The 15860-nt window shown below is 37.8% G+C and overlaps 1 protein-coding gene across 7 annotated transcripts in view; it reads left to right on the top strand.

Annotated features, from left to right (window-relative positions):
* The window catches only part of LOC114707193 (complement factor H-like), a 148878-nt gene that overhangs the window by 97290 nt on the left and 35728 nt on the right, over positions 1–15860 (top strand). For 2 of the 7 annotated variants that reach the window (XM_037211353.1, XM_037211355.1), the window contains exon 1: positions 8430–8576. The exons of the other annotated variants lie outside the window; for them this stretch is intronic. In XM_037211353.1, coding sequence (XP_037067248.1) covers positions 8507–8576 — 70 coding nt within the window. In that variant the 5' untranslated portion in view covers positions 8430–8506. Of the gene's footprint in view, positions 1–8429; positions 8577–15860 lie in introns of those variants that run through there. 7 annotated transcript variants of the gene reach the window in all.

Consider the following 15860-nt stretch of genomic DNA (forward strand, 5'->3'; position numbering starts at 1 on the left):
TTACTTCAACAACGTGTACAACCAAACTGACACACTTCACATCCTTAACGAACTGAAGTAATAGAACCTGTTAGACACATTCATAGCACACTACCTAACAAGAGTAGTCCTTTCCAAAGGCATATAAAACATTCTCCAGGATGGATCATATGCTATACAATAAAACTCATCTTTGAAAATAATTAGATTTTTATTCCCACCTTTTCACAATCCCAAACCATTATCATATGAAGATCTACATGCATATGAGCATTTCACAGACCTGGTTCCTCCATCCCTGACTGCATGAGGACTTGCATCTGAGTTCCGGGCACACTATAAGCAGTGCCCCACTCACCCTGCTCTTAACTACTGAGACACTAGCACTGTCATCTGAAGCCTGTGCTGGCTGACAGTCTGGGTGTCCACTCACTCACACCTCCTTCTTTCTTTCACCTTCCAACCTTAGCTTCTCAGTCACTGCAGTGAGAGCCTTATTTTGTTTTAGCTGAAAAAATATTTTTATAAAATCTATCCTGATCATGATTTTCTCTACCCTAACTCCTACCAGATCCTCACACAACTCTACCCACCAATCTCCATGCAACTTCTATTTCTTTGCATTTAGAAAGCAAACAAACAGCAAACAAAGAGGGAAAAATCAAGCACACAAAACAGAAAAAAGGAAACATACAAGAAACATAAGTTCATACATACATGCATACATACACACATACACAAAATAAAACCCATAAAACCATAATATGGGCTGCTCCAGTTGCAGACCAGGAGGAAAGACTCCTCTGAACAGGTTTCCCAACCAAAATCCCCCATTTGACCTTGCAAGCCACAAGACCCACTCCCTACCCCAAACCAACCCATCCTTCTGCAACCTCATGTGCTTCCTGAAACACAGAATCCACCAGCTCTGATTGGACCAAGAGCATCTCCCTGAGACACAGAATCTGCTAGCTCTAATTAGACCAAAGCTATGACTGGACCAAGAATGGTCCTGGAGACACAAACACAGCAACCACAGATTGGAACAAGAACAGCTTGCTTAGACACAGACACCTCTTGCACCTGTTGGAGGAAGAGATGGGCAGATGCTAGCCGTTCTACAACAGCAAGACCTGAACATCACAACGTAGTAGAAGCAGATGAAAGCTACCTTAAAATAATTTTAAGAAGATAATAGAGGCTTTTAAAGAGGAACTAAAAAATTCCCTTAAAGAAATTGAGGAAAAGACAAACAAAAAATTGAAGGAAATCAATGAATCCCTTAAAGAAAGCCAAGAAAGTCAAGAAAAAGCAAAGAACAGGTGAAGGAAACAGTTTAGGACCTGAAAATTGAAATAGAAACAATGAAGAAGACACAAACTGAGCGAATGCTGGAAGTAGAAAATATGAGTATATGAACAGGAACTACAGATGCAAGCATAACCAACAGAATGCAAGAGATGGAAGAAAGAATCTCTAGTGTCAAGGATACAATAGAGGAAACAGATTAGTTAGTCAAAGAAAACACTAAAGCCAAAAAAGTCATAACACAAAATGTCCAGGAAATCTAGGACACCATGAAATGGCCAGACCTAAGAATAATAGGAATAGAAGGAGAAGAATACCAACCAAAGGCACGGAAAATATATTCAACAAAATCATAGAAGAAAACTTTCCCAACTTAAAGGAAATACCTATGAAGATAGATAAAGCTTATAGAACACCAAATAGACTAGACCTCCCAAAGGAATCCCCTCACCACATAATAATCAAACCACTAAACATACAGAAAAAAAGAAAGAATATTAAGAGCAGCAAAGGAAAAAGGCCAAGTGACCTATAAAGGCAGACCATCAGAATAACACCTGACTTCTCAATGGAGACTCTGAAATCAAGCAGGTCCTGGTAAGATGTAAGGTAGACACTCCATGAGACCATGGAGGCCAGTCCAGACTACTATAACCAGTGAAACTTTAAATCATCATAGACGGAGTACACATGACATTCCAAGACAAAACCAGATTTAAACAATACCTATCCACAAATCCAGCCATACAGAAAGCACTAGAAGGAAAACTCCAACCCACAAAAACACAGGCAATAGATAACCCCACAGCAGCAAATTTCAAAAATAGGAAATACACACATACTACCACCAAAAGATAACAGAAATGAACAATCACTGATCATTAATATCCCTTAATATCAAAGGACTTAATTCACCTATAAAAAGACACAGGCTAACATAATGGGTATGAAAACAGAATCCATCTTTCTGGTGCATACAAGAAGCACATCTCGACTTCAAAGACAGATACTACATCAGAGAAAAAGTCTGGGAAAAGAGTTTCCAATCAAATGGACTTAAGAAGGAAGTTGGTATGGGTATCCTAATATCTAACAAAATAGACTTCAAACTAAAATCAATCAAAAGAGATCAGGAAGGACATTTCATATTCATCAAAGGAAAAATCCACCAAGAAGAAGCCTCAGTTCTGAATATTTATGCCCCAAATATAAGGGCACCCACATATATAAAGAAACATTACTAAAACTTAAATCATACATCAAATCCCACAAACTAGTAGCAGGAGACTTGAACACCCCACTCTCACCAATGGACAGGTCTGCCAGACAGACACTTAATAGAGAAATTAGGGATCTAACAGATGTTATGACTCAATGGACTTAATAGACATCTACAGAACATTCTATGCTAACACAAAGAATATACCTTCTTCTCAGCACCTCATGGAACCCTCTATAAAATCGACCACACACTTGGCCACAAAGCAAATCTCAACAGATTCAAAACAATTGGAATAACCTCTTGTGTTCTATCAGACCTCCATGGTTTAAAGATAGATTTCAAGAACAACAAAAACTACAGAAAACCTACAATCTCATGGAAACTGAATAATGCTCAATAGAATCACTAATGGGTCAAGGAAGAAATAAAGAAAGAAATTAAAGACTTCCTAGAATTCAATGAAAATTATTATACAAAATTGTGGTGATATTTTATTTGTGCTTTAATAAATAAAGCTTACCTGGAGATCAGAGGAAAAAGGCCAGCCATTACTAAACAAAGAAGTCAGACAGTGGTATCACAAGCTCTCAGTCCTATCACTTGGCAGGCAGGATTTCTGTGTGTTCAAAGACACACTGGAAACACAGCCAGGTGTGGTAGCACATGCCTTAAATTCCAAAACTAGTTAACCATGGACAGACAGACAGGAAGTGACAGAGCTGTGTAGGAAGAAGAAGTGATGCTGCTGAACATAGAGAGCAAATGAAATGGCAGAACAGCAAGGCATATAGACATGGGTAGACAGGAAGTAATTTGCATTTGGAAACTGCAGAGTTGGTGAGGTAAGGTTGGCTGGTGCCTTTCCTATTTCCTTGAACTCTCTAAGGCTTTCACCCCTATATTTGGCTCTGTGATTATTATTTAATAAGACCATTTAGAAATTCATCCACATAGCATACCCAAACTTATGGGACACATATGAAATCTGTTCTAAGAGGAAAATTCATAGCACTAAATGCCCACATAAAGAAGTTGGAGAAATCTCACAGTAGTGATTTAACAGCACACCTGAAAGGTCTAGAACAAGAAGAAGCCCTCTCACCCAAAAGGGATAAATGCCAGAAAATAATCTATTTGAGGGCTGAAATCAGTAAAATAGATAAAAAGAAAACAATACAAAGAATTAATGAAACAAAGAGTTGATTCTTTGAGAAAATCAACAAGATAGACAAAATCTTATTGAAACTAACCAAAAGGTAGAGAGAGAACATTCAAATTCACAAAATCAGTAATGAAAAGGGAGACCAAACAGACAATGAGGAAAGCCAGAGAATCATCAGGTCATACTTCAAAAACCTGTACTTTGGAAAAATTGGAAAATCCAAAAGAAATGGACAATTGGAAAATCCAAAAGAAATGGACAATTTTTTGGATAGGTACCACATACCAGAAAATTGGAAAATCCAAAAGAAATGGACAATTTTTTGGATAGGTACCACATACCAAAATTAAATCAAGACTAGGTAAACAATTGAAATAGGTCTATAAACTCTAAGGAAATAGAAGCAGTCATTAAAAGTCTCACAACAACAACAACAAAAACAGAAAAAGAAAAAGAAAAAAAAAAAGCCCAGGACCAGATGGTTTTACCATAGGATTCTACCAGAATTTGAAAGAAAAGCTAATATACCAATATTCTTCAAATTATTCCACACAATGAAAACAGAAGGAACATTGCCAAACTCTTTCTATGAGTCTACAGTTATCCTCATATCCAAACCACACAAACATGCAACAAAGAAGAAGAATTACAGACCAGTATCTTCATGAACTTTGATGCAAAAATACTCAAAAAATGCTGTCAAAAACAATCCAAGAACACATCAAAGAAATTGTCCACCATGACCAAGTAAGCGTCATTCCAGATATGCGGGGATGGTATAGCATACCAAAATCAGAGATCTCAACATAAATACAGTTACACTGAACCTCATAGAAGAGAAAGAAGGAAGTAGCCTTGAATGCATTAGCACAGGAGATCACTTCCTAAATATAACACCAGTAGCACAGACACTATGAGCAACAATTAATAAATGGGACCTCCTGAAACTGAGAAGCTTCTGTAAGGCAAAGGACATGGTAAATATGACAAAACAACAGCCTATAGAATGACAAAAGATCTTCACCTACCCCACAGCTGACAAAGGGCTGATCTCAAAAATATATAAAGAACCAAAGAAACTAGACATCAAAATAACAAACAATCTAATTAAAAATGGGCTATAGAGCTGAACAGAGAATTCTCAACAGAAAAATCTCAAATGGCTGAAAGACATTCAACATCCTTAGTCATTAGGGAAATGCAAATCAAAATGACTTTGAGATACCATCTTACACCTGTCAAAAACACTAATGACACCTTGCATTGGAGAGGATGTAAAGCAAAGATAACCAGAGTACAACCCACAGCTCCAGAGAAGCTAGCTAGCAAAGAGGACCCTAAGAGGGATGCATGGATTGCATTGGGAAGGGGAAATAGGTGAGATCTCCATGAGTAAACTGAGCATGAGTGGGGCAATAGAGGGTGGGGGATAGGGGATGAGAACAAAAGGGAATGGAGTGGTCGAGCTGGAACAGGGACTACATAGGAGAGCAATGAAAGAGATACCATGACAGGGGGAGACATCATGGGGATAGAGAGAAACTGCATGCTAGGGAAGTTCCCAGGAATCCACAGCATGACCCCAGTTTAGACTACTAGCAATAGTGGAGAGAGTACATGAACTGGCTTACCCCAGTAATCAAATTGATGAGTACCCTAACTGTCATCGTAGAGCCTTCATCCAGTAACTGATGGAAGTAGATGCAGAGATCCACAGCCAAGCACCAGGCCAAGCCCCAGGAGTCCAGTAGAAGAGAAAGAAGAGGGATTCTATGAGCAAGGGGCATCAAGATCATGATGGGGAAACCTACAGAGACAACCAAACCAAACTAGTAGGAACTCATGAACTTTAGACCAACAGCTGTGGAGCCTCCATGGGACTAGACTAGGCCCTCTGCATAAGCAAGACAGTTGTGTACCTTGATCTGCTTAAGCGGCCTCCTTGCAGTAGGATCAAGATCCATCCCTGGTGCCTGAGCTGGCTTTCTGGAGCCCATTACCTATGGTGGTCTATGACGGCCTTGATCATCCTTGATGCAGGGGGCAGGGCTAAATCCTGCCTCAACTAAATGTACCAGGCTTTGCTAATTCCCCATGGGAGCCACTGCTCTTTTGAAGGAGGGGACGGGGATTGGGTCAGGAGAGGAAACCTGGGGAGCAGAGGGAGGAGGGATAAATGTGGGATCTGTGGTTGGTATGTAAAATGAATAATTTTTTATGATTTTCATTTTTATTTTTTAATTTATTTTTATTTTATGTGCATTGGTGTTTTGTCTGCATGTATGTCTGTGTGAGGGCATCAAGTCCCCTGGAACTGGAATTACAGGCAGTTGTGAGCTGCCACGTGGTGCTAGGAATTGAACCTGGGTCCTCTGGAAGATCAGTCAGTGCTCTTAACCACTGAGCCATTTCTCTAGCCTCCATTTGATGATTTTTAATAACTAGGTAGAGTTTACAATCATATCTTAATTAGGGTTTAGACATTTTCACCATTATCTAATTTCTATAGTTCTTGAAAACAGTTAATCTTACACTCATACCTGGCCTTGAACAGCTACTGATTTGCCTTTGATATCTATGATTTGCTTGTTCTCAGCATTTCATGTAAATGGGAGATTGAGCTGTTTCTGTCTTGTGACAACTATAAATAATGCTACTATAAACTTTTTATGTACATTTTTTAAGTTCTGGGGTCTTCATGTGTGCTAGGCAAGTGGTCTTTTGCATGACACTCTAGCCTTTTTCTTTATTAAGATTTTTTAAATTCATTTTACATACCAATCACAGATCCTCCTCTCATCCTTCCTTCTGTTCCCCAATAGTCTTCCCCCTTTAACCCACCCACATCCACTACTGCAAAAAGGTAAGGCCTTCCATGGGGAGCCATCAAAGCCTGATACATTCAGTTGAGGCAGGTAAAAGACCCTCCTCATGCATCAAGGCTGAGCAAGGCATCCCACCATAGGTAATGGGCTCCAAAAAGCCAGCTCATGCACCAGGGATAGATCATGACTGCACTGACAGGGGCCCCTGAAGCAGATGAAGCGATACAACTGTCTTGCTTATGCAGAGGGCCTAGTCCAGTCCCATGGAGGCTCCACAGCTGTCGGTCTAAGTTCACGAGTTCCCACTAAGTTGGTTTGATTGTCTCTGTAGATGTCTCCAACATGATCTTGAGCCCCTTGCTCATAGAATCTCTCTTCCCTCTCTTCAACTGGACTCTTGGAGCTTGGCCTGGTGCTTAGCTGTGGATCTCTGCATCTGCCTCCATCAGTTACCAGATGAAGGCTCTATGATGACAGAGTATTCAGCAATCTCATTACTGGGGTAAGCCAGGTCAGGTATCCTCTCTACAATTGCTAGTAGTCTAAGCTGGAGTCATCCTTGGGGATTCCTGAGAACTTCCCTAGCAACCGGTTTCTCCCTATCCCTATGATGTCTCCCTCTATCATGGTATCTCTTTCATTGCTCTCCCACTTAGTCCCTGTTCCAGCTCAACAATAAAAAAATAAAAAAATAAATCTACTTCATGATGTAGCAAAACAATGCCTTGGCATATACAAAAACACTTGACATCCTAACCCATATATTTTTGCTCAACCATGTTTATTGCTACTCTTTTTGCAATAGTTAGTGAATGGAAGCAACCTAAATGTCCTTCAACTGATGAATGGATCATAAAAACGCCTGACATATACACCATGTAATACCATTTAGCTGTAAATAAAAGTGAAATCATAAAACTTTCAGGTAAATGGTGAACTAGAAAAATATCATATTAAGTGAGGTAACTCAGACCCAGAAAGACAAACTTCACAAGTCCTCTCCTATTGTAGACTCTGAGCTCCAAACCTTCACAGGTGAGACCACATACTAGAACAACTGCAGGAACCAGAAAAGTAAATGCTGACCACTGCCGAAGTAGTAGGGTGGTTGAGCAACAGAAAGGTGAATAGCAGGGTGCAAACGATTTGACAGGGGAACTGGGAAAAAATGGAGGGGACCTTATTTAGGGAAAGTGGAAGGTGATAAATGCACAAGGGAGATTGGAATAACAATAAGGATGCATGGGAAAGTCATAAGGAATCATACTACTAACAACCCACCACCCAAAATAAACTATAATTGACATGTCTTCTATGTATCAATATAAATATATATTACACATAGAATTTTTCTCCTAGGTTTACAATGTTCCCTCCATTTAGTCCCTCCAAGAACTAAAACTATCTAACAAACATGCCAATAATTAGCAAAAGACGCACAGTCTTTTGAGTTTTTGGTCAGACTTGTCTTAATGAATTCAAAATATTATAGACTATTGCTATTGCACTTAGTTGTCCCCAAGAGGGTGAAGAAGAGTCCATATTGCTGAAGATGCAATGTACTTCATCATAGGACCCAAAGGACCCTGAGCTGGAACTGTCCTGAAAGCTTCCTCCCTGAAGACTAGTATTCATGGTACCAGAAGTCACCATGCAAGTCTCAAAGAAGAGAATCAACCAACAGTCCTACCCAGCCAGCTCTGATGCCTAGTATAAGGCAAAAAAAAAAAAAATCAATCTCTTATCTTCCTTTCTGAATACCTAATTAGATTGTCTAGAGACTTGCACTAATAAAATGAATATTTCATTGTTGAATAAGTAGAAAATGATTAGAGTATTAATGGGAAAACACCGATTGAGCATTGTTTATTTTCTCCCTCCTTCTGTGACCTTTGATATTTACCAAATTAGCTGCCAGTAATGCAGTGAAATTCAAAGTCATGCACAGTACTGTGAATGACAGGATTTCTAGAAACACCACCACTGCTGGAGAGCTTTGGGTTTTAGAAGATGGGGTGGTCTAGCATGTGGCTCTTTGCCAATGCTCTAACCCTATGGCTTTCTACTGCCAAAGGTGAAGGTAAGTGGAAACATATTTGAGACATGCCCTTCCTACTCAAATGTATTTATCTGCTGTGTGTGTACAAGAATAATTTTAAATCATTTTAATTTATAAAGGAACATTATACATAGAAAATAAACTATGAGAATATTTTAAGTGAAGACAGAAAACATTTTGAATGACAAAATACAACCTACTTTTGGAAATACTTTCTAATAATCAATAAGAAAAAAATTGAATGAAAAGGGATTTTTCTCTGTTCTCTAAACTGCAAAGTGTGAATAGCCTCTAAATATAATTTAGCGAGAAAAAAGAATTTATTTTTAAAATGCATAAATTATAAATGTAACAAGATCAATTTTCAAAATAAAATTCAACTAAATTTAAACAAAGCCAATTGCCAGGACAAAGCTCTAACACACTCTAAACATCTCTGGGTCTGTGTGAGGTTGATTTCATCTTCACAGATTGGATATTTTTACTTCATAGTCATTCAAATGAGTAATTTTTTCCATGTCAATCAAATTATCATTCATCTAATGGAAATGTCTTTAATAAGACAATGAAGAACACTTTTATTTTAGTTGTAAACCACCAAAATGCCAACATTTTGCTGTTTTCTGATCTCTCCAATGTTTGTGTGCAGAAAGTAGGAGATCACAACACCTCTGTATTAACATTGAGTCTAAAGGGGAATTTCACTTCTGTCCCTCGGGGTTTTATAAAGCCACCACACGAAGCCACTGCACCCACAGAATTTCAAATAATGATTTCAACAAGGTGTAGGATTCAGGAATTTAGTCATCCTTGACCCTGTTTTCAGGAAGTCTTTACTTTTCCATTTATTGTTTGCTAATGTTTATGTATAATTAGGGGTGATTTATGTAACTCTTCAGTCTTCACATTACATTTGTTATAAAATCCAGCCTTTCAATTTTTTAACATTGTTTCAGAGATTTAAACACATTTTATTGTGTTACTACATTTCACATTTATTATATTTGAGTTGTAATCATGGGAAATCAGTCACCTAAAGAGAAAAATCCATCCTGCCAAATGACAAAAAAAAAAATGTTTTCTTTCAACTTTTTTGTACTTTTTAATTTTTGAGATTAATATAATTAAATCTCTCCTGTCCCTCCTCCCTTCCAAACATCCCATATTCCCCTCCTTGTTCTCTCATAGCCTCTTTTTTCACTAATTGTTACTGCATGCATGTATGTATATTTATATACATACATATAATTATCCTTATATATAATGATGTGTATGTGCATATGTATTTATACACACACACACACACACACACACACACACACACACACACACACATGCTTAAATACACCCTGGTCGGTTCATTAAATTTGATTGTAAATACTGTGTGTCTGATTCAGTACAGTCTGGAGAATGACCTACAATAATCACACTTTTCCTTTTGAATGAGTGAGTTTTCGAAGTATACAAAAAGAAAAGTAAAACAGTATATAACAAGTAAGAGGAGACCAAGAGACACACCAACAAGGAAACATTATTGCAGGCGGGCCCTCAAGATGTCCATCATTAATTCTCTAAGGCAGATCATTTATGGCAATATTTACCTGGACTTCCCCTCTGAGAGTCAAAAGTAAGTAATAGAACAAATAGCAACAGACAGTGATCACATGATCAAATGAGGTGCAAACAACTTCCAGCAGAAACTGACTGGAAAAATTCCAAACAGTAAGCCGGAGTTTCCAATTGCCCTGACTCCTACCCCCAGATAAACTTGCTTTGGCCAATCTTTCAGTTATTTTCTCTGCCCTTCCTGGGATCCCAGATGGGGACTCCAACTGGCTTAGACATGCTTCCTCAGTTTCTACTGGATACCTGCAAGCAAATTTGATGATGTTACCTTTCTGTTATTTTTGTTTTTTACTTGAAAGCCTCATGCAAAGGTCCATTGCTCTGCCCTTTGGAATTCCAGCTGGCTGCAATACCAGCTTGCCTCATATATTTCTTCAGGTTATTCTCTGCAGCCAATTTGATGAACTTTTATCACCAGTCTTCTCATCTGTCTGTCTGCCTGACTGCCTGTCTATCTGTCTGCCTGTCTGTCTGTCATTCTGTCTATCATCTATTTATCTAATCATGTAATTGATTCTTCTTTCTTTTATAGAAAACATCTTCGTTTCTCATGGAATATATCCTAATTACAAATTTCCCCTGCCTCTACTTCTCTTAATTCCTCCCAGCCTCTTCTCTCCTCCAAATCCACAACTTTTCTGTCTCTCATTAGAAAAAGAGCAGTATTCTAGGAGATAACAACAAAATATAACCAAATATAATATAATACACCAAAAGAAAAATCATCACATTGAATTTGGACAACACAAAGCAAAAAGAAGAATTAAGAGCCCAAGCCAAGGCACAAGAATCAGAGACTCACTTGTTCCCATACCTAGGAGTCCCCAAAACACCAAACTGAAAACTATAAAATACACACAGAGGACCTGGTGTAGACCTGTGCAGGGCCTGTGTTTGATTCTTCAGTCTCTGTTAATTCATAGGAGATTTGCTCAGGTGATTTGGAGATCCTTGTTCTTCTGGTGTCCTCCATCACCTTTGGCTCTTACACTCTTTCTGCCTCCTCTTCTGTGAGGTATCCTGTGTTTAATGAGAATATATTTGATGGACATATCCCATTTAGAGGTGAGTGTTTCAAGGTCTCTCCCTCTGTCCCTCCCCCCCTCCCGTCTCTGTGTATAAAATGTCTGGCTGTGAATATCTTAAATTGTTTGCATCTGCCACAAGAGGAGGCTTCCCTGATGATTGCTGAATTAGACACTGATCTATCAATATAGCATAATATCATTAGGGATAATTTTACTACTCTTTTTATTTAAGACTGGTACTATTTGATTTTACCCTAGGTCTCTGGGCTACCTAGTCTCTGGTTCTTGATCCCCCAAGCAGTATTGTGTATGTGTTCCATCTCATGGAGTGTGCTTTAAGTCAAATTAGACATTGTTTGGCTACTCTTAAAAGTGGCATGTCACTATTGCCCAGGCATATTTTTCAGGCAGGACAGCATTATAAAGATTATCAAAGGTTTTGTGGCTGGGTTGGTGTATGTGTTTCTCTTTTGATAGCCTGCAGAGTAATTTCCTCTACCAAAGTCTCTAGAACCTCGGCATAAAGGTTTTATGTAGCCACCAGCCTGCCATCTCCATGTTCAATGACTTGTGTGGGTGTTGCCTTCACCAGTCTGTTCATCAATTAGTGGATGGGAACCTATTGCCTTGGCAACAGCTTGGGTTGTTAGGGACTTTCCAGGGAACACATTTGTCCAATCACTCAACTGAATGTAAACCAATCCCATGACTGGAAGCTTCATTGGTGACAAGAGATGAGACTCCATCTCCAGTATTATTTGGAGACTTCATTAGGATTACTTCATATATTTTAGGAAGATTGAACTACATGAAATATCTGTGCCAACCCTCAAATGCTCCTCAATTCCAACTGTCTCTCCCTGCATTCCCCACATCTGAAAATCTGGTAGAATACTCCCAACGTGATTCTCCCGTTCCAGTTTGTCCTGCTCCCAAATCTTCCAGTAAAATCTATTCTATATCCCCTCCCAAGGATATCCATATATCCTCCATAATCCTTTCCTCTATGCCCAATCTCTGTGGATCTGTGAATTATAGCTTGATTATCATTAACTTTGTGACTATGATCCACATATAAGTGAATATATACCATATTTATCTTTCTGGTCTGTGAAAAATATGTGTTGGAATTTTGATGGGGGATTTCCTGTAAATTGAGTTTGGTAGGATGCTAAACCTACTGATTTGTGAACATGGGAGATCTTCTAATGTTTTGGTATCTTCTTCAATTTCTTTCCAAAAAATAAAGATTTTTATCATACAAGTCTTTCACTTGTTTGGTTAGTTACCCTAGGATATTTTATATTATTTGAAGCTATTGTGATTGGTGTTTTTTTGATAGTTTCTTTCTCTGTCCATTTACTATTTGCATATATGAAAAATCTTGCTTTTTTTGAGTTAATTGGGTGTCTAGCTTCTTTACTGAAAGTGTTTAACAGCTGTAAGTGTTCCCCAGTGGAATTTTTTGAGTATCTTATATAAACTATGATACCATCTGCAAAGAAAGATATTTGGACTTCTTTCTTCCCAATTTGAATCCCCTTGATCTCTTTCAGTCGTCTCATTGCTCTAAGACTTTAAGTACTATATTGAATAGGTATAGGGAGAGTGCATTGCCTTGGGTTGTTCCTGACTTTAGTAGAATTGCAGATCCATTTAAGTTGATGCTGCCTAGAGGTTTGCTGTAAATTGACTTTATTGTGTCAAGCTATGTCCCTTTTATTCTTTATCTCTCCAAGAGAAATTAGGTGTTGAAGAGGTCTTGGAATTTTGTGGAAGATCTCTTTTCCATCTAAAGAGATGGTCATATGGTTTCTTTCAGTTTGTTTATATAGTGGGTTATAGTTATTGATTTATATATGTTGAACCATTTTTGTCTCTCTAGGAAAAAGCCTGCTTGGTCATGGTGGACAGTTTTTTTTATGTGCTCTTGGACTCAGTTTGCTAGTATTTTATTTTATTGAGTATTTTTGCATCTACAATAATAAGAGAAATTGGTCTGTAATTATCTTTCTTTGTTGAGTTTTTGTATGATTAGGTATCAGTGTAACAGTGGCCTCATCAGATGAATTAAACAATGTTCCTTCTACTTCTATTTTGTGGAATAATTTGAGGAGTATTGGCATTAACTCTTCTTTGAAAGTTTGGTAGAATTCTGTATTAAAACTATCTGGCTCTGGCTTTTTTTTTTTGGTTTGGAGATTTTAATGACTGCTCCTATTTCCTTTCAGATTATAGGTCTATTTATATTGCTTAGCTGATATTAACTTTAGTATCAATATCTTTTAGATTTTCCATTTTGTTGGAGTATAGGTTTTTAAAGTATGTCCTTATGATTATCTGGATTTCCTTTGTGTATATTGTTCTGTTCCACTTTATAATTCCGATTTTGTTAATTTTATATTTTCTCACTGCCTTTTAATTAATTTGGCATAGGTTTTGTCTATCTTTTGATTTTCTAAAACAACCAGTTCTTTGTTTCATTGATGTTTTGTATTGTTCTCTTTGTTTCTATTTCATTGATTTCACCCTTGACTGGATGGCAAGAAATAATATTTTATTGTGATTTTTTTTCTTTTTGATCTAGAGTTTTCAGTTGTATTGTTAAGTGGCTAGTATAACATTTTCATGGATTTTTTGTATGTTTGTTTGTTTTTTTAATGTAGTTACTAAGTATTATGAACTTTCCTCTTACCTCTTAATAATAATCTCATTGTGTCCCATAAGTTTGGGTATGCTGTGTATCCATTTTCTTTGTATTCTAGAAAGTAATTAAATTCATTCTCAATTTCTGTCCTGACCCATTTTTCATTCAGTAGGCAGTTGTTCAGTTTCCATGTGTTTATAAGCTTTCTGTTGTTTCTGCTGTTGAAATCCAGTTTTAACCCATGGTGGTCTGATAAGATGTAGGGGGTGATTTCAATTTTCATGTATCTGTTCAGACTTGGTTTGTGTCAGCATATGTAGTCAATTTTAAAAAATGTTCCAAGAGTTGCAGATAAAATATTCACTTAGATTTGGGTTAAATGCTTTTAGGTATCTACCAGATCCATTTGGTTTATAACATCTGTTAGCTCTAGCATTTTTCTGTTTAGGTTTTGTCTGGATGACCTGTCTATTGCTGAGAATGGGGTTCTGAAATCTCCTGCTATCAGTGTGTGTATTACATGATTTAAGCTGTAGCATTATTTTCTTTTATAAACTGTAGTGCCCTTTTGCTTGCAGTATAAACATTAAGAATTGAAGTGACATTTTGATTGAGATTTCCTTTGATGGGTTTGGAGTATCCTTACGTATCTCTTATGATTAGTTTTGGTTGGAAGTCTATTTCTTTAGATATTAAACTGGCGGCAAAGACTTACTTCTGAGTTCCATTTGCTTAGTATATCTTTTTCCAACCCTTGATCCTGAGGTATATTTCTTGGTTGCAGCAGAAGTATGGATCCTGTTTTCTCATCCATTCACTTAGTCTGTGTCATTTATTGAGCAAGGGAGACCATGGATGTTGAGAGATATCAATGATCAATGGTTTTGATTTTCTATTATTTGCTTTTGGTGTGTGTATGTGTGTGTGTGTGTGTGTGTGTGTGTGTGTGTGTGTGTGTGCTTTCCTTCTTCTGATTTTGATGGGCCGAGATTATTTATTCCTTGCCATCTTGCTGGATGCAGTGGAAAATAGGAGATTTGAACTGATAAATGAGGCAGAATAAAGCTTCCTAAGTAGCCAACTTTATTCAGGATCCAGACAACTTTGACTCTCAGGGTTAAGAATGGTCACATGGGGCCGGGCGGTGGTGGCGCACGCCTTTAATCCCAGCACTCGGGAGGCAGAGGCAGGCGGATCTCTGTGAGTTCGAGGCCAGCCTGGTCTCCAAAGCAAGTTCCAGGAAAGGCACAAAGCTACACAGAGAAACCCTGTCTCGAAAAACCATTACCATGAGATTTTGCTGGATACAATCTCAAGGTCTGGTCCCACATTAAAAACATGCTTTTCCATAGAGGCATAGAAAGGATAATTTAAACATTTAATTGAAAAATAGCAGCAAGCAGTAATGTGTGATCTGAAGTAAACTCACCTTATCTGCTACACTTGTAAGGAGCATGAAAAAACATTCCAAGAACAATTCTATGTTTTGAAGAAATTGAGGTCTTGAGACTCTTGTCTTATTTACTTGGGATGTTCTAACAAACACTCAGAATTCTTGTAATAGGAAGCTATTCCTGGGCTGTTTCCAGACAATATCCTGGTTTCATGGTTGTAAATCACCTATTTAGGTTGTAGTTTTTCTTATTAAACCTTCTATTGGACTGTATTTGTAGACAGATAGATATTACTTAAATTTGCTTTATCATGGAATGTCTTGTGTCTTCCCTCCATGGTGACTGAAAGTGTTACTTGGGATAGTAGACTGGATAGCATCTGTTGTCTCTTCGAGTCTGCAGCACATCTGTCCTAGCCCTTCTGGCTTTTAGAGTCTCCTCTGAGAAGTTGAGTATAATCCTAAAAAGTCTGAATCCATATGTTACATGTCTTTCTCCCTTGCAGATTTTAATATTTAATATTCTCCCTCGTTCCATATGTCTAGTGTTTGGATTGTCATGTGCCAAGAGGACTTTCTTTCTTTCTTTTTTTTTTTGTTTCAGTCTTCTT

This window comes from Peromyscus leucopus, chromosome 15, assembly GCF_004664715.2.
Source record: "Peromyscus leucopus breed LL Stock chromosome 15, UCI_PerLeu_2.1, whole genome shotgun sequence".
NCBI lineage: Eukaryota > Metazoa > Chordata > Mammalia > Rodentia > Cricetidae > Peromyscus > Peromyscus leucopus.